Source organism: Muntiacus reevesi, chromosome 9 (genome assembly GCF_963930625.1).
Source record: "Muntiacus reevesi chromosome 9, mMunRee1.1, whole genome shotgun sequence".
Classification (NCBI taxonomy): Eukaryota; Metazoa; Chordata; class Mammalia; order Artiodactyla; family Cervidae; genus Muntiacus; species Muntiacus reevesi.
Genome location: NC_089257.1, coordinates 14,473,834 through 14,500,435, shown reverse-complemented (window position 1 = coordinate 14,500,435; position 26,602 = coordinate 14,473,834). Strand labels below are relative to the sequence as shown.

Sequence of the window (26,602 nt, the reverse complement as noted above, 5' to 3'; positions counted from 1 at the left end):
GAATTTTCCTTTTTTTGGTGATTCATCTTAGACATCACCTGCTTTGTGTTCTAAAAGCTCCCAGGGACACTGGTGCTTTTCTCCAGGGCAAGGTTTGATCCTTGAGTAGCAGTAACAACCACTGTCCAGTCCTCAGTGCAGAAAGGGCACTGACTTCTGATTTAGTAACCTGGGAAATAACTGGTGTGCAGCTTGGGAATCCAATTACCCTCTCTCTGTCTCATTTACCTCATCTATAAACAGAAGAGGTTAGAGTAAAAGGTCTCTAAATGTTTCCAGCTCTAGTCAGAGTGGCTGAACTGGCTGTGAACTGAACTTTGTTCAGGGGGACTTGAGTGAGAAATTCACTGAGATGGTGATATTAGCTAAGGCATCTGTCTTGTCAGGGTTTAGGATTCCAAGGGGGGATTTCAATTCTCTATCCTGTTCTAGTTTCTCCAAACCAGATCATCTCCTTGAGTAATGATCATTTCTAGCAGAGTGGCCAACTTCATGCTGACTTGGAGGCACTCAGGAGCACTTGAGATCCATCTGGCTCAATTCTTTGTTCTGAGATAGAACTAACCACAGCAGCTATTTTGACTTAAAGGTATTTCATATGACTGGAAGTGCAGAATCTCTAAACAGCCATGGGATGTTGGGTGAGTCAGTTTCTCTCTTAGAGCCTCAGTGTTCATTTGCTCAGTTCAGCTCAGTCGTGTCTGACTCTTTGTGACCCCAGAGACTGCAGCATGCCAGGCTGCCCTGTCCATCACTAACTCCTGGAGCTTACTCAAAATGAGCTGGTTGGGTTTAAAGTATTTGCTTTTTTTGGTGGGGGTAATGAATTCAATTTATTTAATTTATTTTTATTGTGGTAAATAATACAAAACATAAATTTGATAAACTTCAAGTCCTTTATAATTTTGGAATTCTGTGAGTTACCATTTGGGAATTACAAAGCGGGAAACCGTGATTGGGATGGAGCTTCCATTACCTCACTCTGAGATCAGCCCCTTCGGCACATGAAGATTTCTATTATATTTTCTTCGGGCATTGTCTCCATTCTATCATTATGCTCTGGTCCAGAGTCTAGCAGTTTATCTAATGTAGAGTCTATGTGTTCAAAGGCTGATTTGGGCTTTTATATGTTGATCAGTTCCCCCACCCCTCATCCTTCTAGGTGAGGCAGCTTGCGTTGAGAGAGGAGGTATGTTTTACCAGCTCAGTGGGAGAGACGGTGGAGGTGACTGAGGGGTGGGTAGCAGAGACAGGACCAGATACTGAAAGGCAAAGATGACAGAGAAGGAAAATGTAGTTTTCAAAGTTACCAGTTATTCCTTCTACTAGGGATGAAGACTGGAAAAACTGGATCCTCCTTGATTTCTCTCTTATCTCTGAGTGACCTCTCAGATTGCCCTAGAATATTGTCGTTAGTTTCTCTAGTGAATCAAAAAACATTGAGTTCCTACTCATACAAGAAATATTTGTGTTGGGGAATCAATATACATTGGATTTCTTATAGAAGAGAACATTTAATTTTAACTCTTCAGTATGTGTTTATGTGCCTAGAAATTGCATAGGGTAGTGATTAAAGAACATAGCATCTGGAGTTAAATTGCTTGGGTTGAAATCCTGGCTCCACTGCTGTGTAAACTTAGGCCAGTGGATTCATTTACCTGTGCTTCTTTTTTTTCCCCTCATATGTGAAAAATGGGGTGATAAAAATATGCACATCACAGGTTTGTTCTGGAAATTGAATTAATTAATGTATATAAAATAAAAAACCCAAACAAAAACAGATTAGTAGATGCAGAGAACAAAATGTTGGTTGCCAGAGGGGAAGGGTATTGGGGGAAGGATGAAATAGGTGAAAGGGATTAGGAGGTACAAACTTCTAGCTACAAAATAAATAAGGTGTAGGCATGTAATGTGTACATAGAGAATATAATCAGTAATATTGTGACAACTTTGTATGGTGACTGATGGCAACTGGTCTTATTGTATATTGAGTCACTATATTGTATACCGAAAACCAATGTAATATTGTATGTTGATTACAACTAAAAAAAAACTGTGTGACATATGATGCCATGGAAATACTATTATTGTCAACCAAAGTGCAATTAATATAAAAATATAATAAAAACATGAAACAGATAATTTGAATACTAGGATATGTATTTCTTGGTAGAGATAAAGAAACAGTATTATAAAGAATCTATTAATTGCTAAAGAAAAGCAGTACAATGAACTGCTTACTGTAAGAGTGTGAAGGCAGGACTATATTATTTCTATAGTAGTCAGATTCTTCCTGCAATTTAAAAAGAAGGGAATACTAAACACGGTGAAGGGAGAAAGAACATTTTGCTTTAGGAAATAGCTGCATAATGTTCATTTTGGGGATGACAGTTGCAAAAATAGGCAATGGCCAGTTCAAGAAGAACCTGGAATTCATACTAAGAATATTGGAATTTGTGCTGTAGGCAATGCGGAGGTGTTGATATATTTTAGGTAGAGTAGTAGCCTCATTTGCTATGCATTTAAGAAAAACCACCAAAGAATCCTTTCAGTGCTCAGAGAAGTTACATATGAGTTGGAGTGTTAATCATGAGAGGGCATCCCAGTGGCTCAGTGGTAAAGAATCTGCCTGCCAATGCAGGAGGTGCAGAGACTTGGCTTTGATCCCTAGGTTGGGAAGATTCCTTGGAGGAGGGCATGGCAATTCTTTGCAGTATTCTTACCTGGGAACATGGACAGAGGAATCTGGAAGGCTACAGTCCATGAGGTCACAAAGAGTCGGACGTGACTGAGCGTACACACACACATTAATCACAAGATTCCTTAAGTGCACAGGACTGGAATTAGGGTTAGAAGGTGGATAGCACTGAAAGGGACAGGAGAGGGCATTTCTAATGAAGTGGGCTCTGCGGTGGGAATGAGTATTGCGGGCTTGTGGGAGGAGGAGAGGACCCTGAGTTGAACAGGGGTGAGTTCAAGTTTAGTTGGCTAAGAAGGTGATGGTTGAGATGGCTCAGTCTGTGAAAGACTTTGAAAGTGAGCCAGAGGCGTCCAGGGTTTTCCCTGGTTATTCCCAAGCAGTGGAGGATCTGAGGAAGGAAGGGCCTGGGAAACAATTTTCTGGCTGTAGTCTGCAGGATGGATGGAACGGGAGGCTGTAGAGACTACGAGGCTTTGTGACTTAGGCATCAGCTGACAGCAGGTGTGAAGGTGGGGGCAGCAAGGTTGGAGAGAAAGTGCACATAGGCGAGATGATTAAAGATAAAATTAATGGATTGTGGTGACTGACCGAGTATAGGAATGAGAGGCATGAATCACATTTGACATCAAAGCTACAAGCCTGGGCATCTTGGAGGCTGATGGTGTCATCACAGTCTCTTCCGGATAACACTTGCTTGTAAGTCTCCTGTTATTCCATAGCTTAGTCTTACCAGCTTCAATCTATCACTGTCCCAATCTTTTCCTTTTGTTCATGAGTGCGGATGTGGTAGAAGGAGATTTTTGTCATGTCTCACAATCTTACCTTTTAACCATTCAGTGACTGGATTTTCCAAGATGTGATGCTGCCACGTCTTCCTAATGCTTCTGAGAGCCTCGTGTCCACAACACCGCCATCAATGGAAAGGGCACCGTGCTGTGATGAATTTATCAATATTGTTAGCATTTGGTCATGAGTTCCAATGTCGTTTCTATGCTGCACGCATCAATATCTTCTGTCTCTTGACTAGGCAATTTATTTTTGTTTCCATAGGTGACTGAGTGCCCCCCCCCCTTTTTTTTTACCCCTGCAAAGAAGTTTAGAGTAATCATATAAATGACAAAGAAAAATTTCATTGGGTTTTAATTGAAGTTGCTTAAATTTGTATAGGAATAGTCAAAATTATTATGTTAACTTTTATTGTTTAAATGTAATTTGTAAGAATTTGAGGGGATGGATATGTTTTCCATTTGACATATGTATTTTCTTGTAGTAGTTTTATGGTTTTCTCTGCATAACTATATTACATTTCAAAGTACTTATTTTTATTTTTTTTGGCTATCACAAAAGGAATATTTTTGAGTTGTGTTTTTAACTAGTAATTGTATTTTAATTTTTTATTGTGTTAGTGATGTTCAGATTTATGTATGTATTTGTTTACTTATTTATTCATTTCCTAGGTTTATGTATTAGGTTTTGCTTGCAAGAAACAGAAGCCCATTAAACTAGCTTAAGCAGAGAGGAGAATTTATTTGAGGAATAAGGGGCATTCTCTGGTACCCAGGTACACAGGGACTGAATCAGGAATGGAAAAGTCAAGGATCATGGATACTTTCTGCCATGATCTTGCTCTAGAACACTAGTCTCTCATTTTTTTTTTTTTTATCTTCAGGTTTGGTGACTTTACATAATCCTAAAATTTTAAAAATAAAGCTGTGTGTATTTCATATTTATAACTTGGTATTTGATGGTCATATACTTAATGAAATGATGACTACTGTTAAGTCAATTGACATAGTCATCTCCTCCTGTGGTTACTCTTGGTGTCTGTGGGTGTGTGTGAGAACACTTGTAATGTGCTCTTAGGAAATTTTGAAGTTCAGCATGCATCCTGATGTGAGGAATTCTGACATGTATGACTTTGTTTCCGTCTATATCATTGACTTCTGTTTTCTCTGTTGGTTATAGTCCTTATTGATCAGGTGCAGTTTTACTTTTTCAAAAGAATATTTCTTGAAAATTTCAGTGTGAAATCAGAGATAAGAGGAAAAGCAATGGGTGAAATTTACAGCAGAGAGTCAAGGTCTTCATACTGTTTCTTCCTTATTTTTCATGGATCCTATGTGGTGAAAATATGCCTAATATGGTGCCTTAATCTAGAGAGGATTGTTTGGAATCAGATGTTGTGATCCATATTTCTTTTGTATTCTCTGAGAGTATGTGTGTGCGTGCTCCATCACTCACTCACTTATGTCAGTAAGTAGTGTCTTACTCTTTGAGACCCAGTGGACTGTAGACCGTCAGGCTCCTCTGTCCATGGAATTTTCCAGGCATGAATACTGAAGTGGGTTGCCATTTCCTGCTCCAGGGAATCTTTGAGACCCGGGGATCAAACCCGTGTCTCTTGCGTCTATTGTTTTGGCAGGTGGATTCTTTCCTGCAGTACCACCTGGGAAGCCCACTCTGAGGGTGTATAGATGTATAAAAGGTGCTCAGTTAAGTATCTGCTCAGGGAAATAACTCACAGAGAAATCTTCATCTTGGTATTATACTTTGCTGCTGGCCACCAACTGGTAACAGGGACAGGCAGACTGGTCAGTCACAAGAGTGCTCTCAGAGGACAAGCTCTGCAAGTTCAGGATCTGTGAGTTGTTTGAGCAGTGTGCCAAGAGTTGTGGAAGTGATAGTGAAATGATGGAGACAAACTCCCAAGTGGAATTCTCTACAAAGTGTTTGAGCACTTGTTATGTAAAACAGAATTACAGAAGCTGCAGGGCTGGTGAAGGACTCTGACCTGAGTGAGCTGAGGGCTAGAATGGAGTGAAGAAAACAATACAGAGGGCCTTTTGGAAAGGGAAGGATTAACCATGGGAGGATGATTCCCTGAAGAAAAGATGAGGGATAGAAGGAATTTAGAATTTAGGAGCAGTAGTGCATCATGGGGATTTCCCAATAAATTTGATCCATCAAAATGCAATGAAGATGGTAAAAATATAAGAGCTGAACTTGAATGACTCCCTAAATTCAGAATATCTTCTGGTGGGTTAGAAGAAACCCTATGAATTCAACCTGATTCTGAGTCCTACAGTTGGCTATTTTCTGTGTGATCCTGAGTAAATAACCATTTCTCTGATCCCTCATTTTCTAATACATAAACTATTGTTAGATTGGTCATATTTAATGCTCAATGAGCACATATTGCCTAAATAAATGAGTTCATGATAAATTTTTGCTGTAAACTGATTTACACTGTCCAATTATGCTATAAATGAGGTGAATTTGTTATAAGTGGTGTTTATTTCATTACAGATTTCTGACTACCTCCGGTCCAGTACATATGAATCAACTCCATGGCGAGGACCAATAACGTGACTGAGTTAATTATCGCCGGTCTTTTCCAGGACCCAGAGGTGCAGAGAGCGTGCTTTGTGGTCTTTCTGCCCGTGTACTTGGCCACGGTGGTGGGCAACGGCCTCATCGTCCTGACGGTTAGAGTCAGTAAGAGCCTGCGTGCCCCCATGTACTTCTTCCTGAGTCACCTGTCGCTGGTGGAGATCAGTTACTCCTCCACTGTTGTCCCTAAATTCATCACAGACTTACTTTCCGAGATTAAAACCATCTCCCTGGAGGGCTGTGTGGCTCAGATCTTCTTCTTTCACTTCTTTGGAGTTGCTGAGATCTTCCTGCTCACAGTGATGGCCTATGACCGCTACGTGGCCATCTGCAAGCCCCTGCACTACACGGCCGTCATGAGCCGGCCCGTGTGCCACCGTCTGCTGGCTGCTTCCTGGCTGGGGGGCTTTTTTCACTCCACGGTTCAGATCATTATCACTCTCCAGTTGCCCTTCTGCGGCCCCAACGTGACTGACCACTCCTTCTGTGACCTCCATCCCTTGTTCAAGCTTGCCTGCACTGACACCTCTGTGGAGGGGGTCGTTGTGTTGGCCAACAGTGGATTATTCTCCATCTTTTCTTTCCTCCTCTTGGTGTCCTCCTATATTGTCATCCTGGTCAGCTTGAGGAACCGTTCAGCAGAGGGCAGACGCAAAGCCCTCTCCACCTGCGCCTCTCACCTCACGGTGGTCGCCTTGTTCTTTGGCCCCGCCATCTTCCTCTACATGCGGCCCGCCTCCACCTTCACTGAGGACAAGCTGGTGGCCGTGTTCTACACGGTGGTCACCCCCATGCTGAACCCCGTCATCTACACACTCAGAAATGCAGAGATGAAAGTTGCGCTGAAGAGCTTGTGGGGCAGGAAAGTAAACTCAGGGTTCCAATAAAAATGAAAATATTAAAAAAAGTTAGTATGTATAGGGTGACCAAATATGATTCTGACTTTAGTGAATATGAGCAAGAGAGGAATATTTAACCTGTTCATGTTTTTTGTTGTATTTTTTTTTTCATTTATTTTTATTAGTTGGAGGCTAATTACTTTACAATATTGTAGTGGCTTTTGTCATAAATTGACATGAATCAGCCATGGATTTACATGTATTCCCCATCCCGATCCCCCATCCCACCTCCCTCTCCACCCGATTCCTCTGGGTCTTCCCAGTGCACCAGACCCGAGCACTTGTCTCATGCATCCAGCCTGGGCTGGTGATCTGTTTCACCCTTGATAATATACATGTTTCGATGCTGTTCTCTTGAAACATCCCACCCTCGCCTTCTCCCACAGAGTCCAAAAGTCTGTTCTGTACATCTGTGTCTCTATTTTATTTTATTAGTTTTACAACACTGCCCTAGGATGATGAGAATTTAATTTTCCTTTTCCTTTAGACACCACCAGAAAATTCCAAGCTTCCCTTGTACTTCAGTGCTGCCATCATTAAACCCAAATGCCCCACAGAATTCACGCTTGTAAATTATTTTCTGACTACTTCCTTTTGTGTCAGCTTTCTTTTATTCTATCTTCATGGTCATTAAACAATAAAATATATAATTCTTAGGTGCTCTAGATATGTGTGATTCTTTAATTTCTATGACGCTTATTTTATAAATAAAGATTTGTTGTTGATGATTTAGTTGCTAAGTGATGTCTGACTCTTTTGCAACTCCGTGGGCTGTAGCCTGCCAGGCTCCTTTGTCCATGGGATTTCGCAGTCAGGAATGCTGGAGTGGATTGCCATTCCCTTCTCTGGGGATCTCCCTGACCCAGGAATTGAAATCATGTCCCCCGTATTGGCGGGTGGATTCTTTACCGCATACCCATCCGGGAAGCTCAAATGAAGATCTAGGTATCGGTAAAAAATTTACTGAATGACTGAAGAAACTTAACTTGTTTGCAAAGTAGTAACTGACTTGTTCCTGAGAATCCAACCAAGCTTTCCTGTCCACTAAGTGATGGAATAAGGGCACCCTTTTATCAGCCTATGTGGCCTCAGACTTCCCTGGCAGTTCCCGAAGACCTTGGCTCCTGCCCTGTCTAAACCTTCACTGTTTCAGTCTGATCAGAACCAGGCCTCAGAATTCTTCCAGATACCATTCTCTTCATAAAACCCGTGCCAATTTCAGGTTTGGGTTGGGAAGACTTAACTTCCTGTGAAAACTAACTGGTCTTTGCTTATATGGACAGCTTTTTTAGGGTATTTAAACCTATTTTATACTATTGTTGTTTCTGGATGTTTATATCTTGAAGTCTACTTGAGGGCTGAACATTACTTACCTTTATGTTCTACTTCAGTGTCAGCGTAATTTTATGCACATACTATGTCCTCAGCAAAGTTGAATAAATGAATACAAAATTAAATAGATTAATGGATAACAGAATATATGAATGGCACATAAACTCTGGTGTCAAGGTTCATACACAGTGATGTGAAGAATAAAGAATGTCCTATGGCCTCAGCATCCAATCCTAAGCTTCAATTTCTAGAGTATAGTTTTACAATTATTTTCTTCGCATAGAAATGGTGAAATTTTCACTTGGCATTATAGAATTACCCCGATTAACGAACAGTCTACATTAACCATCTTAATGTTAACAGGTATGTTATCATTCACTTCAGTTCAATTCAGTCACTCAGTCGTGTCCAGCTCTGTGACCCCATGGACTGCAGCATGCCAGGCCTCCCTGTCCATCACCAACTCTCGGAGTTTACTCAAACTCATGTCCATTGAGTCAGTGATGCCACCCAACCATCTCATCCTCTGTTATCCCCTTCTCCTCTTGCCTTCAATCTTTCCCAGCATCAGGGCTTTTCAAATGAGTCAGTTCTTCACACCAGGTAGCCAAAGTATTGGAGTTTCAGCTTCAGCATCAGTCCTTCCAATGAAGATTCAGGACTGATTTCCTTTAGGATGGACTGCTTGGATCTCCTAGCTGTCCAAGGGACTCTCAAGAGTAACACTGAGGCTATCATTAGAGAGTAAAACTTGCTAATATGCTTGAGTCATGATGACAGAAGAAATATTGCTTCAAGTCATGATTTGGTGAGATTAAGATAGAATTGCCACTTTGTTAAGTTTCTATACAGAGCATCTGAGATGGTGTTTTCACCCAAAATATTTTTGGTTTCTTATACACCATCTTTTCCCGTATAAGACCTGAGTAGTTCATGTCATGTTGTATTTTAGATAAGCTCCTGTACTCCTTGGTATCAATCACAGATCTTTCTGAGCTGTCCTTATTTAAATGCCTTCTCTTCTTTGGTGATCCATAAGGCAAAGTGCACAGATTTTAGGGAGGAACACTTGGACTTAAATTCCCACCCTGTTATCTTCTACCTGTACAACATTGGGTTCATTCACTTTTTCTCCTGGTGTCAGCACGCTGTGACTTGTGGAAAGATTGTGGCATGTGGAGAGAGATTACAATTAAAAAAAACTCTCGCTGTTTGCAGATGACATGATCCTCTACATAGAAAACCCTAAAGACTCTTCCAGAAAATTACTAGAGCTAATCAATGAATATAGTAAAGTTGCAGGATATAAAATTAACACACAGAAATCCCTTGCATTCCTATACACTAACAATGAAAAAACAGAAAGAGGAATTAAGGAAACAATACCATTCACCATTGCAACAAAAAGAATAAAATACTTAGGAGTATATCTACCTAAAGAAACAAGAGACCTATACATAGAAAACTATAAAACACTGATGAAAGAAATCAAAGAGGACACAAACAGATGGAGAAACATACCGTGCTCATGGATTGGAAGAATCAATATTATCAAAATGGCTATTCTACCCAAAGCAATCTATAGATTCAATGCAATCCCTATCAAGTTACCAACGGTATTTTTCACAGAACTAGAACAAATAATTTCACAATTTGTATGGAAATACAAAAAACCTCGAATAGCCAAAGTAATCTTGAGAAAGAAGAATGGAACTGGAGGAATCAACCTGCCTGACTTCAGACTCTACTACAAAGCCACAGTCATCAAGACAGTATGGTACTGGCACAAAGACAGAAATATGGATCAATGGAATAGAATAGAAAGCCCAGAGATAAATCCACGAACCTATGGACACCTCATCTTTGACAAAGGAGGCAAGGATATACAATGGAAAAAAGACAATCTCTTTAACAAGTGGTGCTGGGAAAACTGGTCAACCACTTGTAAAAGAATGAAACTCCAACACTTTCTAACACCATACACAAAAATAAACTCAAAATGGATTAAAGATCTAAATGTAAGACCAGAAACTATAAAACTCCTAGAGGAGAACATAGGCAAAACACTCTCCGACATAAATCACAGCAAGATCTTCTATGACCCACCTCCCAGAATATTGGAAATAAAAGCAAAAATAAACAAATGGGACCTAATGAAAATTAAAAGCTTTTGCACAACAAAGGAAACTGTAAGTAAGGTGAAAAGACAGCCCTCAGATTGGGAGAAAATAATAACAAATGAGGAAACAGACAAAGGATTAATCTCAAAAATATACAAGCAACTCCTGAAGCTCAATTCCAGAAAAATAAATGACCCAATCAAAAAATGGGCCAAAGAACTAAACAGACATTTCTCCAAAGAAGACATACAGATGGCTAACAAACACATGAAAAGATGCTCAACATCACTCATCATCAGAGAAATGCAAATCAAAACCACAATGAGGTACCATTACACGCCAGTCAGGATGGATGCTATCCAAAAGTCTACAAGCAATAAATGCTGGAGAGGGTGTGGAGAAAAGGGAACCCTCTTGCACTGTTGGTGGGAATGCAAACTAGTACAGCCACTATGGAAAACAGTGTGGAGATTTCTTAAAAAACTGGAAATAGAACTGCCATATGACCCAGCAATACCACTTCTAGGCATACACACTGAGGAATCCAGATCTGAAAGAGACACGTGCACCCCAATGTTCATTGCAGCACTGTTTATAATAGCCAGGACATGGAAGCAACCCAGATGCCCATCAACAGATGAATGGATAAGGAAGCTGTGGTACATATACACCATGGAATATTACTCAGCCGTTAAAAAGAATTCATTTGAATCAGTTCTAATGAGATGGATGAAACTGGAGCCCATTATACAGAGTGAAGTAAGCCAGAAAGATAAAGATCATTACAGTATACTAACACATATATACGGAATTTAGATAGATGGTGGCGATAACCCTATATGCAAAACAGAAAAAGAGACACAGAAGTACAGAACAGACTTTTGAACTCTGGGGGAGAACGTGAGGGTGGGATGTTTTGAAAGAACAGCATGTATATTATCTATGGTGAAACGGACCACCAGCCCAGGTGGGATACATGAGTCAGGTGCTCGGGCCTGGTGCACTGGGAGGACCCTGAGGAGTCGGGTGGGGAGGGAGGTGGGAGGGGGGATCGGGATGGGGAATACGTGTAACTATATGGCTGATTCATGTCAATGTATGACAAAACCCACTGAAATGTTGTAAAGTGATTGGCCTCCAACTAATAAAATAATATTTAAAAAAAAAACAAACAAACAAAAAAAAAAAAAAACAAAAAAAAAAAAACAAAAAAAAAATTTTATTTATCTATTTATGGCTGTGCTGGGTCTTTATTGCTGTGCAGATTTTCTCTAGTTGTGGCGAGCAAAGGGCCACTCTCTACTTGCAGGGTTTGGGCTTCTCATTGTGGAGGCGTCTCTTGTTGCAGAGCACAGGCTCCAGAGCGCACAGGCTTCAGTAGCTGCATCGCGTGGGCTCCTTAGTTGCAGCTCCCGGGCTCTGGATCACAGGCTCAATAGATTGGTGCACGGGCTTAGCGGCTCTGTGCTTGTGGGATCTTCCCCGGCCAGGGATTGAATCTGGCAAGAAGATTACATTTTTGTTTCATCCCTCCCTGTCTTCCCTGGTGACTCAGAGGTTAAAGCGTCTGCCTCCAATGCGGGAGACCCAGGTTCGATCCCTGGGTTGGGAAGATGCCCTGGAGAAGGAAATGGCAACCCACTCCAATATTCGTGCCTGGAGAATCCCATGGACGGAGGAGCCTGGTAGGCTACAGTCCACGGGGTCGTAAAGAGTCAGACACACAACAACCCAAAACCTATGGGACACTGTAAAAGCAGTGCTAAGGGGAAGGTTCATAGCATTACAGGCTTACATCAAGAAACAAGAAAAAAGTCAAATAAATAACCTAACTCTATACCTAAAGCAATTAGAGAAGGAAGAAATGAAGAACCCCAGGGTTAGCAGAAGGAAAGAAATCTTAAAAATTAGGGCAGAAATAAATGCAAAAGAAACTAAAGAGACCATAGCAAAAATCAACAAAGCTAAAAGCTGGTTTTTTGAAAAAATAAACAAAATTGACAAACCATTAGCAAGACTCATTAAGAAACAAAGAGAGAAGAACCAAATTAACAAAATTAGAAATGAAGATGGAGAGATCACAACAGACAACTCTGAAATACAAAGGATCATAAGAGACTACTACCAGCAGCTCTATGCCAATAAAATGGACAACTTGGATGAAATGGACAAATTCTTAGAAAAGTATAACTTTCCAAAACTGAACCAGGAAGAAATAGAAGATCTTAACAGACCCATCACAAGCAAGGAAATCAAAACTGTAATCAAAAATCTTCCAGCAAACAAAAGCCCAGGACCAGATGGCTTCACAGCTGAATTCTACCAAAAATTTAGAGAAGAGCTAACACCTATCTTACTCAAACTCTTCCAGAAAATTGCAGATGAAGGTAAACTTCCAAACTCATTCTATGAGGCCACCATCACCCTAATTCCAAAACCAGACAAAGATGTCACAAAAAAAGAAAACTACAGGCCAATATCACTGATGAACTTAGATGCAAAAATCCTTAACAAAATTCTAGCAAACGGAATCCAACAACATATTAAAAAAATCATACACCATGACCAAGTGGACTTTATCCCAGGAATGCAAGGATTCTTTAATATCCGCAAATCGATCAATGTAATACACCACATTAACAAACTGAAAGATAAAAACCATATGATTATCTCAATAGATGCAGAGAAAGTCTTTGACAAAATTCAACACTCATTTATGATTAAAACTCTCCAGAAAGCAGGAATAGAAGGAACACACCTCAACATAATAAAAGCTATATATGACAAACCCACAGCAAGCATCACCCTCAATGGTGAAAAATTGAAAGCATTTCCTCTGAAATCAGGAACAAGACAAGGGTGCCCACTCTCACCACTACTATTCAACATAGTGTTGGAAGTTTTGGCCACAGCAATCAGAGCAGAAAAAGAAGTAAAAGGAATCCAGATAGGAAAAGAAGAAGTGAAACTCTCGCTGTTTGTAGATGACATGATCCTCTACATAGAAAACCCTAAAGACTCTTCCAGAAAATTACTAGAGCTAATCAATGAATATAGTAAAGTTGCAGGATATAAAATTAACACACAGAAATCCCTTGCATTCCTGTATACTAACAATCCAAAAACAGAAAGAGAAATTAAGGAAACCATTCACCATTGCAACAAAAAGAATGAAATACTTAGGAGTATATCTACCTAAAGAAACAAAAGACCTATACACAGAAAACTATAAAACACTGATGAAAGAAATCAAAGATGACACAAACAGATGGAGAAATATACCGTGTTCATGGATTGGAAGAATCAATACTGTCAAAATGGCTATTCTACCCAAAGCAATCTATAGATTCATTGCAATCCCTATCAAGCTACCAATGGTATTTTTCACAGAACTAGAACAAATAATTTCACAATTTGTATGGAAATACAAAAAACCTCGAATAGCCAAAGTAATCTTGAGAAAGAAGAATGGAACTGGAGGAATCAACCTACCTGACATCAGACTCTACTACAAAGCCACAGTCATCAAGACAGTATGGTACTGGCACAAAGACAGAAATATAGATCAATGGAATAGAATAGAAAGCCCAGAGATAAATCCACGAACCTATGGACACCTTATCTTTGACAAAGGAGGCAAGGATATACAATTGAAAAAAGACAACCTCTTTAACAAGTGGTGCTGGGAAAACTGGTCAACCACTTGTAAAAGAATGAAACTCCAACACTTTCTAACACCATACACAAAAATAAACTCAAAATGGATTAAAGATCTAAATGTAAGACCAGAAACTATAAAACTCCTAGAGGAGAACATAGGCAAAACACTCTCCGACATAAATCTCAGCAGGATCCTCTATGACCCACCTCCCAGAATATTGGAAATAAAAACAAAACTAAACAAATGGGACCTAATGAAACTTAAAAGTTTTTGCACAGCAAAGGAAACTATAAGTAAGGTGAAAAGACAGCCCTCAGATTGGGAGAAAATAATAGCAAATGAAGAAGCAGACAAAGGATTAATCTCAAAAATATACAAGCAACTCCTGAAGCTCAATTCCAGAAAAATAAATGACCCAATCGAAAAATGGGCCAAAGAACTAAACAGACATTTCTCCAAAGAAGACATACAGATGGCTAACAACACATGAAAAGATGCTCAACATCACTCATTATCAGAGAAATGCAAATCAAAACCACAATGAGGTACCATTACACGCCAGTCAGGATGGATGCTATCCAAAAGTCTACAAGCAATAAATGCTGGAGAGGGTGTGGAGAAAAGGGAACCCTCTTACACTGTTGGTGGGAATGCAAACTAGTACAGCCACTATCGAAAACAGTGTGGAGATTTCTTAAAAAACTGGAAATAGAACTGCCATATGGCCCAGCAATCCCACTCCTGGGCATACACACCGAGGAAACTAGATCTGAAAGAGACATGTGCACTCCAGTGTTCATCACAGCACTGTTTATAATAGCCAGGACATGAAAGCAGCCTAGATGCCCATCAGCAGATGAATGGATAAGGAAGCTGTGGTACATATACACCATGGAATATTACTCAGCCGTTAAAAAGAATTCATTTGAATCAGTTCTAATGAGACGGATGAAACTGGAGCCCATTATACAGAGTGAAGTAAGCCAGAAAGATAAAGAACATTACAGCATACTAGCACATATATATGGAATTTAGAAAGATAAAGAACATTACAGCATACTAGCATATATATATGGAATTTAGAAAGATGGTAATGATAACCCTATATGCAAAACAGAAAAAGAGACACAGAAGTACAGAACAGACTTTTGAACTCTGTGGGAGAAGGTGAGGGTGGGATGTTTCGAAAGAACAGCATGTATATTATCTATGGTGAAACAGATCACCAGCCCAGGTGGGATGCATGAGACAAGGGCTCGGGCTTGGTGCACTGGGAAGACCAGATGAATCAAGTGGAGAGGGAGGTGGAAGGGGGGATCGGGATGGGGAATACGTGTAACTCCATGGCTGATTCATGTCAATGTATGACAAAACCCACTGAAATGTTGTGAAGTAATTAGCCTCCAGCTAATGAAAAAAATTAAAAAAAAAAAAAAAAAAAAAAAAGAGTCAGACACGACTGAGCGACTTCACATCAGTGAGATAACATAGGAGTGCCAAAAAGGCTTTTCTAACTTCCTTGGTGCCCCCATCCCATTCATAGAATTCTAATATCAGAAATTCCCCAGTAGGAGCTTTGTTTCAGGGGAATAGGGCTTTGCTAGAAGGGAAACTATTGTTAATCACTAACATCTTAATTTGGATAATTTTACAAGATGGTTTTCTTTTCTTTCTAGATGGTTGTTATCTGGCCACTGAAATACGGTTCAATCCAAATCCAGTTCATCGTCTGCTTTTGCTGTGAGCTAAGAATTGTTTTTACATTTTAAATGTTTGGAAAAAAAAAATCAAAGTAGGGTAATACGTTGTGATACATGAAAGTTACACATAACTCAAATGTTAGTGGCCATAAATAAGGTTTCATTGGGCTATAGTTGTACCCAGTATTTTTCTTCTTATTTATGGCAGTTTTTGAGTTAGATTGCCATGAGTAGTTGTGACACAGTGCGGTCTACATAGCCTAAAATACTTACCATGTAACCCTTTAGAGAAATTTGCCTGTCCCTGGCTTAAGCCATAGTGAAGTTTATTATTTATTCAACAAGAAGCTGGGAGGTCAGCGGTCCCAGGGTTGTTTTGTTATTTCTATGATGCCCAAGCATCTGGTTGGTGCCCCTTCAATTCTCTAGGCTGTCCCGTCCTGGCTGCTAGATGTCCATAGTAGCTCTTGGTGTTATCTGCTCACATGCAGGGAGGGAGAGGCTCTCACTTTATTGTGGGAAACATTTCCCAGAAATTCCCCAGAACAACTCTGACTCCTATTGACCAGAACTAGGTCATATGTCTGTGCTGAGATGCAAAGGAGGCTGGAATAGTAAGTCGTGAAAATAGGAATGAGATTATAATATTAGACCAAACATTGTGTTTCCTCTGAGCTGGTCACCCTGGTGTTCAATAATGTCATGGTTCTTTCATTAATAAGGGATGTCTCCACAGGGAGTTTTGGTGGAGGGAACCCTAGGGGATAATGATGTGGGCAGAGTGAGGTTGTTAAAGGATTTGAATCTGGTGCCAGAGTCTTCGACTGGAATCCAGTTTAACCACTTAGAGACTGTGCAACCCCAAGTAAATGACTAAAACCTGTAATTCAGCTTCCTTAATTAGCATGAAAGTTTGGGTCAAGTGCAAGAAACATTTTTTTTTTGGCCATGCTGCACAGCACGTGGGATCTCAGTTCTCTAACCAGAGATGGAACCTACGCCCCCTGCACTGGAAGCATGAAGTCTTACCCACTGGACCACTAGAGAATGCCCAAGAACCGTTTTCCTAGCAATACTGTTTTCCTGACAGCACACCCTGATTTTTTCCCTGATGAATGATAAAGGATTGAGGCCCTAGGATGTGAGTTCTTTTGTGAAATTTAAAACATCTCTTGTTACAGGAAACTTAAACCATATACAGATGTTATCATCATAGCATGGTTACTAGACTCACCTGTACCAGATACCTAGTTTCAATAATGATCAATTTAGGAGAAATCTTGCTACATCTCTAACAGGGTATCTCAATGGCAGCATTGTTGACATTTTGGTTCAGATACTTTTGGGAGGCTGTTCTGTTCATGTAGGATGTTCTGGAATCCCAGGCTTCGACCTACTAGATGCCAGGAGTAACACTTCTCCACCCAAACTGTGACAAGGACAAATGTCTCCAGATATTGCCAAATGTCCTCTTGGAGGAAAATCACACCCATTTAGGAACCACTGATTTTTACCAGCTTCTCCTTCCATCCAAAATTAAGAGTGTTCCTGGAGCGTCCCGGGTGGCCCAGTGGTTAAGAATCCACCTTCCAACGCTGCTGATGCGATTCCATCCCTGGTTGGGAGCTAAGATCCTTCATGCCTGAGGTTAACTAAGCCCGAGGCCAAAACTAGAGAGAAGTCCCCCAGGTGCAGGCACTGGAGAAAGCCCACATGCTGCGGTGGAAGATCCTGCAGGCCTCGGCGAAGACCTCGTGTACCACAGCTAAGGCCTGGCACAGCCAGGGAAGTAAATAAAAACAGGAAACACCCCAAATTCCCAAAACAAGACAAACAAACAAAAAAAACTAGAGTGTTCCTATATCATCCTTGGTAAACTGAAATGAGGTAAAGCGAAGTGGCAATCACCTTAGGACACATATTGCTAACACACACATAAAACAAATCAAGATAAACCACCGATGCTCACAGACACAGCTGAGAGTTGCGGCAGCTTGATGCTGAAATGCTTGGCAGTGCCAGTTGCTTGGGGCGTGTGCTGCCTCTATAACGCTCACTTGTTAAGACAAATGCTGCTATTTTCCCTTTTTATCTTTTTCTGTAAAAGGAAAAAATCCTTTTCGGGAAACAGGTAACAGGAAAATAGTGGTGGTGTGAAGTGAACCTTCGAAAAGTGGGGGATGCCTGTAACCACGTTCAAACCAAAGGCCAGGAGAAGCACTATCTCAGTTTTCTGACACACACCACCCATGTTCCTTGGACCCGTCCTTTGAATGGTGTCTTGTCATGTGAAGTCACATGACTGAGTTCGTGATAAGCAAAAGCTGGATCTAACTGACCTCTGCATGGTATAGGGACCCACAGCCTAAGTGCCCTGTGAACACTGGGTGAAATTACTTTAATATATTCCCTATTGACTTCTGAAGTTATGCTACTTACAAGGGAGTTTGGGATGTTGGTACCCAGGTCCTGCTTCCCACGAGGCAGGTGCCTGATGAGGAAGGGGAAAGACACGGCTCTCTGGGGACCAGTCGTCTCTCGTTTGATCATCATGCCTTCCCCTGGCATCCCTTAGCGGGGTGAACTCACGGCTGAGCTGCCAGAATTCTTCTTTTTCTGTGGAACATGGAGAGACAAGAGTTCTGTGTTCTTCTTCTTAATCAGGTGGAGTAGACCCACCAGCTTGGTCTCAACATTCCCAAGAGTAAGGCTGGAAACGGGAGCTGATTTCCCATCTGGCAACTCCTGAGCTGTATGAGCTCTGGTTGCGAGCTTGGCCTGACTGCTTTGAAACTGTATAACTGAGACCTGCACTATGTGAGGGATGTTCTCGGGGCGTTATTTGCCCCTCTGTGACCAGAGCAGAAAAAAGATCTGGGGTGAGACAGCAAAGGCACAGAAACTCTGGGTGAGTTTTGTTTTGTGAGCATGTGATCATTACAACTCCCCTTTGAAAGGGAAGGGAATGCTACCAGGAAGGCCGTGGTATTTTGCAAAGTGCTCTCACGCTGGTCTGGCCTTCGCCTGAGGCAAGCACTGCGCTCAGACCTGGGATTCAGGGATGGAGAGGATGTGGTCTTGGTCCTTGGTGACCTTTGTTCTTTCGGTATTTGCTGAACTTCTGTGATGTACCAGATACTGCGCTAAGAAGGCTAGGATGATCTATATGCACTGATCCTCCATCCTATGTACATTCAGTGAGTGTGATTTTGTGCAGGTGCTTCAGTTAGCGCTGCAGATAGAGTGGTGGTAAGAAATAATCTCTGCTCTAGAAAGTTCAGTCTGGTGGGGCAAATGGTCACATAAAATAATTACAGTAAATTCAGTGTGTGCGTGCATGCTAAGTGGCTTTAGTTGTGACTGACTCTTTGCAGCCCCGTGGACTGTAGCTCAACCAGGCTCCTTTGTCCATGGGATTCTCCAGGCAAGAATACTGAAGTGGGTTGCATGCCCTCCTCCAGGGGATCCTCCTGACCCAGGGATCGAACCCATGTCTCTTGCATCTCCCGCATTGGCAGTGTGATTCCTTACCATTTGTGCCACCTGGGACGCCCTACAATTCAATGTGCAAAGTGCTGTATTTGCAAAATGTTCTAGGAGAGGAGGGTCACTGAGCCTAGGCTTCTGTGGATTGTAGAGATGGATTTCCTATTTCTGAGAAGGTTCCAAGGTTGCAGAGTTTGAATGGTAGCATTTCAGGTACACAAGGGACTATTATATAATTCACTGCTTAAGGAAGGAGTCTTTTGTTTCATATCATTTCAGATCACCCTTCCAAATTACTGCCTCCTGGTGGCTACATCATGGCTGTAACACACAATGTGACAGAGTTTATTTTCCTGGGACTTTCTCCCAATCAGCTGGTGCAGAAAGTCTGCTTTGTGATATTTCTGCTCCTGTATGTAGCCATCGTGCTGGGGAATTTCCTCATTGTCCTCACTGTCATGAGCAGCAGAAGCCTTGGCTCCCCCATGTACTTCTTCTTGAGTTATCTGTCCTTTGTGGAGATCTGCTACGCCTCTACGACAGCCCCCAGACTCATCTCAGATCTGCTGGCTGAAAGGAAAGCCATATCTCTGTGGGGCTGCATGTCACAGCTTTTCTTTATTCACTTGTTTGGTGGCACTGAGATTTTCCTGCTCACCGTGATGGCCTATGACCGCTACGTGGCCATCTGCAAGCCCCTCAACTACAGCACCATCATGAACCGGCAGGCGTGTGCCTTCCTGGTGGGAGCAGCATGGGTGGGGGGTTTTGTTCATTCCTTGGCTCAAATCCTTCTTGTCTTCCGCTTGCCCTTCTGTGGCCCCAATGTGATCGACCACTATTTCTGTGATGTGCTTCCCCTGCTCAAACTTGCCTGCTCTGACACCTTCCTCGTTGGTCTTCTGATCGTTGCCAACGGGGGGACCCTGTCTGTGATCAGCTTCGTGATCCTCTTAGCCTCCTATGTGGTCATCTTGCTGCATCTGAGGACTCGGAGCTCCGAGGGGCGGCTCAAGGCCCTGTCCACCTGTGGGTCCCATATCACCGTGGTCACCTTATTCTTTGGGCCCTGCGTCTTCATCTATCTGAGACCTTCCACCACCCTGTCTGTGGACAAGATGGTAGCCGTGTTCTACACGGTGATCACCCCACTGCTCAACCCTGTCATCTACTCCCTGAGAAATGCTGAAGTGAAGAAGGCCATGAAGAGGCTGTGGATCAGAGCAATGAAGCTAGAAGAGAGGTAGAGGCTGAGCCTTGGTCTTGATCTGTGAGTTTAGAATGATGCTAAGACCAGCATTTAAAAATCCTATTATAGAGGAAAATAAAAAGAGAAATGCTCACAATAAACATTTTATTAAAAATATGCATATTGTTGCATTCAATAAAAATGTAAAAGATTATGTCTAAGTAGATGTCAACCCTGAAGGAAATCTACTCCATCTTTCAAGAAGTAAAAAAAAAAAAAAAAAAAAAAAGATGCCTAGTCCAAACTAAAGGGGCAGAACAGGATGAAATTCAGTTTCAGGACTTGTTAGTTCTAGAGTATTCTAACTGGTTTCCATGCTCAACAGCTTCATTATAATTACTTGTAAAATATTTCCTCTTACGGATATACTTTTACTTAAGCCATTGTTGGGGCTTCCCTGGTGGCTCAGAGGTTAAAGCATCTGCCTGCAATGAGGGAGACCTGGGTTCAATCCCTGGGTCGGGAAGATCCCCTGGAGAAGGAACTGGCAACCCACTCCAGTATTCTTGTCTGGAGAATCCCATGGATGGAGGAGCCTGGTGGGCTACAGTCCACGGGGTCGCAAAGAGTAGGACACAACTGAGCGACTTCATAGCCATAGCTAAGCCATTGTTATGGTTAGAAGTTTAGATCATTTCTAATTTTTTAGTCATATAAGTAACACTGAGGGAAAAAATAATACTGAGGTCAGTATCTGTGAATAGAAATACTTCACTATATTTTTAAAAGAAGCTCACTTGCTCTTCTGGCCTGGAGAATTCCATGGACTGTATAGTCCATGGGGTTGCAAAGAGTTGGACATGATTGAGTCACTTTCATTTTCACTTGCTCTTTGTATTTTCTGTATAAACTGTTCCTATAATTTCCCCATCTATATTTGGGTTGTGGTTCTTTTTATTAAGTTCGAAGGACTATTTAAATGTAAATATTTGTTCTTTCTGGTATGAACTGTAGTGCACGCATATATGTGAAGTCACTTCACTCATGTCTGACTTTTTGTGACCCCATGGATTGTAGCCCGCCAGGCTCCTCTGTCCATTCAACTCTCCAGGCAAGAATACTGGAGTGGGTTACCATCCTCCTCTAGAGGATCTTCCTGACCCAGGGATGGAACCTGCTTCTCCTGTGGCTCCTGCATTGAGGTCAGATTCTTTACCACTGAGCCACCGGGGAAGCCCTTCACAATGTATACACATGTCAGAACATCATACTGTATGTCTTAAATATGTACCATTCTTACTTTTCAAGTCTATTTCAATTAAAATAGAAAATTAAACTCAGTATTAGCTCATGCTTATTTGCTCAGTTGTTTCCGACTTTCTGTGACTCCATGGACTGCAGCCCACCAGGCTCCTCTGTCCATGGGGACTCTCCAGGCAAGAATACTGGAGTGGGTTGCCTTGCCCTCCTCCAGGGGATCGTCCCAACGCAGGGATGGAGCCCAGGTCTCCCGCATTGCAGGAAGTCTTTACCAACTTAGCTACCAGTATTAACTCTTTCTAAGCAGATGGTGTGTGCACGTGTGTGTGCCTGTGCACGCGCATGTGCATGTATATGCACGGGTCTCTGACTCAAAGGGGTGAGGTAAGGCAGAAAGGAAACTCTCTCTTCCTGCATCTTTGGCCAAAGAAATGCGCACCCTGGGCCATTGTTTATATCACTTCCTTTCATTTCATCAGCCTGTGTTATTCCTCGAAGTCCTTACCAGGTTCTGGATGTAAAAAAGCTGTTAAACATACAGTGGTTTTACAACATTTGTTTCTTTTTCAGAGATATAATGGTGAGAAATTAAGAAATCCTGAGCCTATTACAGTAGCCAATGCCATTTAGTTAAAAAAAAGTTATGGAGCTAGGCATTGATGGAGAAAGGTTTAACATAGGTTCCTTTAAGTAGTGAGAAATCCTGGGGCTTTAAAAATAGAGTTTCTGTTCTTGAAGTATTTAAGATGAGTTACAGGAGGAGGCCACATGCATACACCACTGTTTTATAATTTATTTGGCCAAACATACAAAGCTCCGAGGAAGTAGCATGGCTGCAAGAACAGAAGCAGGCTGGGGGCATATTCTAGTTCTATTTCCTTCTGGCCTCTCTGCTTCATAGTGAGGCACCAGCTGCTGGTGACACATTCTGTGTGGATGGGAGATGCTACACCGAGTCATTTGACACAATGGGAAAATTTATTATTTATATAGGTCTGAACCATTCTCATCATCTTTCTGAACCCCAGTGACCTAATCTGTCAGGTGGGAATGCTAGTTTCTAATAGAGTGTTACTGTGACTGTATGTGAGATGTCAGAGAACTTGAAAGACACAAATGTACCATGCTGTTACTTAAGACACTATGCCCAGAAGTTAGGGATCTATAGTCTTTCTGAAGCCCTTGCACGTGAAAACCATGTGCTCACAGTAGTAAAATGCTTAGACCTTTAAGAATGAGTCGTAGTAGGACCTCTGTACTAGGAGTTAGGAAGAGAGTTTAACCATGCTATCAATGCACAGGGTGGCTTGGCACAGTGATTGTCCCTCTTTGACTGTTCGGGCAGCTTTAAAATGAATGAGTTGGGCAAAATGATCCTGAAGGTCCTTCAATGACTAGCATTCTGTGATTCAAAGGTCACATGTGGACTATGTGCGCGAAGCGGTCCTGGTCCTCTTGGTTACAGTCTCCCTGGAACTCACTGACTTCACTGACTAGTGAGGGGTGAGGTCAGAGTCGGCCAGCAAAGGCCTCTTGTGGATGTCTGCGGTGGGACAGAAGGATGATGTGACACTGGATTCTCCTCCATCATTTGCTTGAAATGCAGATGGAAACCTCTAGGGGCCAGGACAAGAGGTGGTTAATTATACAGGGGCAAGGAGAAGTCCCAACATTGTAATTGGATTAATTAGAGATAAGTTCCTTAACCTCTGAAAGGAAACAATTGGGAAGTTGACTTTTGCTATTCTCAGAAATTCCCCAGACAGGGGATGCCAGAAAAGTTCAGGGAATTCAATTCTCTTGTCTCAGTTTTCCATCTCATTCACTTAAACACACACAGTTTCACCGCCCAGCAAATATTTTTCTAAATCTTCATTTTCCTGGGTTTTAGGATAGACTGATCTTGTTCTATTCCCCTATAACTCTCTTCATGAGAAAGTCATTAAGTGCTGGAATTGGCACCTGCAAATATTGGCATGGGTGGTGGCTTGTGAGTTCATAGAAAAAGGTAAGCATTAAGTGATGCTTTTTTGGGTGGAATAGACTGACTCAGGCGGGATCTTCACACACATTGCACCATTCATTTTTCTTACTCTAGCTTCCATGTATTTCAATCGTGGGCAGTCTTTCTTAGATTTGCCCACTCTTTCAGCAGATGGGTCACACTTTAGATATCATCCTATTAAAGTCTCTCCTGCCAACTTCAATGACAGGAGGACAAAGTGACTCTCTAGCTTGACTTAGAGCAGATATTACAGCCACCCTCACCAGAACCACTTGTAAAATGGTCACTGTGGGGGCGTTAATGCTAGTTTTCATCAATTGCTGAGTCATGCAAGAATACCCGTTTGAAAAATTCAAGGGGGCTGGCTAAAACATTTTCATGCCTGAAAGTCTCTGGTGAAAATGAAGGCATTACTTTCTTTCAAACCTGGGGATAGAACTACACAGAAACCTAAATATTGCTGAGGACCAATCTTGGCCCAAGATTTCCAAGTTCTAGATCAGTGCAAACTAACATACTGTTTATATTTCCTTGTGTCTGTGAAACAAAAATCTCTGTCTGCCTGGAGTGACTTGTGTAAGTGAATCAGTTTTCTGACTATGGAAGTTTCAGAAGATAAAGTTAAGAATCAAGGCAATAAGCAATTTTCAAGATAAGCTTATTCACTTAATCTCTATAGGGGCATACTTTGGAATTATTTTCAAAAAGCTTACTTTTAATACTACATACCTTCATTATACTTATATCTATCTATCTATCTATATATAGCTTACAAGATACTTGCAATGATACCTTAGTTTTGAAATAGGTGTAGCAGCAGATGCAAAATTCAGGGGTCAAACCTCCAATATTTATTAACTCTGCTGAGTTCCCTACCCTATGTGAGGTGTAACAGTAGAAAACTGTAAAGATGGAAAACTGAAGTAGGAGCACATTATTGTCCACATCGTTACTGTTATTTTCTTTAGAGCTTACTCTTTAGCTTTGCTTTGCCTTTTCTTTTTTTTTTTATTTTTTATTTTTCAGTGGGTTTTGTCATACATTGATATGAATCAGCCATAGAGTTACACGTATTCCCCATCCCGATCCCCATCCCACCTCCTTCTCCACCCGACTCCTCTGGGTCTTCCCAGCCCAACAGGCCCGAGCACTTGACTCACGCCTCCCACCTGGGCTGGTGGTCTGTTTCACCATAGATAATATACATGCTGTTCTTTCGAAACATCCCACCCTCACCTTCTCCCATAGAGTTCAGAAGTCTGTTCTGTACTTCTGTGTCTCTTTTTCTGCCCTGCATATAGGGCCATCGTTACCATCTTTCTAAGTTCCGTATATATGTGTTAGTATACTGTAATGTTCTTTATCTTTCTGGCTTACCCACTCTGTATAATGGGCTCCAGTTTCATCCATCTCATTAGAACTGATTCAAATGAATTCTTTTTAATGGCTGAGTAATATTCCATGGTGTATATGTACCACAGCTTCTTTATCCATTCATCTGCTGATGGGCATCTAGGTTGCTTCCATGTCCTGGCTATTATAAACAGTGCTGCGATGAACACTGGGGTGCACGTGTCTCTTTCAGATCTGGATTCCTCAGTGTGTATGCCCAGAAGTGGTATTGCTGGGTCATATGGTAGTTCTATTTCCAGTTTTTTAAGAAATCTCCACACTGTTCTCCATAGTGGCTTTGCCTTTTCTTATCAACACGACTCTCTTCTCTCTCCACGCTCTCTGTTCACTGTGGAAGCCTGCTGTCTGAGGCACCCGTGGGAGGAGTCAGTGGGTGAGATGTGTAAGGGAGAGAATATTGGACAGGAAGCTGTGGAGACTGATCCTAGCCCAGGCTCTGCACCAGCCCTCTGTGTGAGTCTGGGTCTTCTGTAAGAAGAGGAATCCATGAGCTTCCTTCCAAATCTAACGCTTTATTTTACTCAGTAAGAGACACTAGCGAGGAGAGGCTGGGCATCTTATTCCTCTGGTGTTAGAATATCTTTGGAGAAAAAGTAGGAGAAAATGAGTACTGGAAAAGGCAGTCAGATCAATTTTTTTTTAAAATTATACTTTATTTGTTGGACTTATTGAGGACTTAAGCCTGGAATACAGCTTCTCAGATAGCTCTGAGGGACTGTTCAGATCAATTTTATTTTTCAGAAGTCCCAGGACCTAGAGTTCTATGATAGGAAAATTATAATAAGAAATCATAGATGAGGACAAGAGTGAAGAAGTTTCACATAAGTTGTTTATTGGGTCTAATCTATCTTAAGCTTCTGTGTTCATCCTTGTTTTGGTTTTCTTAACCATAAACCCTGGAAATGTGCAGTTGCTTACTGACTGATAAGAGTACATTATCTTATCTTTCAGAGTCTCTTCTTTAGTTCTCCCAGTTAAAATGCCAGAATTAAAATTAAAATTACCCCACAGGTAAAATGTCACTGCCACTGTCAATTGTATACAGTCTGATGACCTCTATATGCAATTCTTTCTCAAATGTTTTCCATTTCTATTCAGAAGTTCAATAAATGTCAACTTATTTTTCTTTCTTCCAATCTAAATACTTTAAAATTTTAACTTTTTAGAGAAAACTTGATTGCACCAAATATACATGTTATTCTGTTAACCTTCAATGACGTTAGACAGAAAAGCACGGCTAATTTTTTTTTTAATTTGAAAACTAAAGTGGTCCTTACAGATCTTCTGAGAGAATCTCTCCCACTGACACGCCCAAGCAAAGGCAATTATAGAAACAGAGAGCATTTGCATTCAAAGCTAAATTTCATAGAAATAATTTGTGAAATTAATTATTCGTGGAAAAAATTATCCATTTCTAACACAGCCATTTTTGCCATGGGGGTGAAG

At 41.3% G+C, this 26,602-nt stretch overlaps 2 protein-coding genes across 2 annotated transcripts in view; both read left to right on the top strand.

Annotated features, from left to right (window-relative positions):
• The window catches only part of LOC136174352 (olfactory receptor 4B1-like), a 60,603-nt gene extending 53,625 nt beyond the window's left edge, over positions 1–6,978 (top strand). The window contains exon 2 of the mRNA XM_065944457.1: positions 6,008–6,978. Within this exon, the coding sequence (XP_065800529.1) occupies positions 6,049–6,978 (930 nt within the window). The 5' untranslated portion in view covers positions 6,008–6,048. The remainder of the gene's footprint in view (positions 1–6,007) is intronic.
• Positions 1–20,536, top strand: part of LOC136174351 (olfactory receptor 4X2-like) — a 74,144-nt gene extending 53,608 nt beyond the window's left edge. The window contains exon 2 of the mRNA XM_065944456.1: positions 19,569–20,536. Within this exon, the coding sequence (XP_065800528.1) occupies positions 19,569–20,536 (968 nt within the window). The remainder of the gene's footprint in view (positions 1–19,568) is intronic.
• Positions 20,537–26,602: the final 6,066 nt, after the last annotated feature.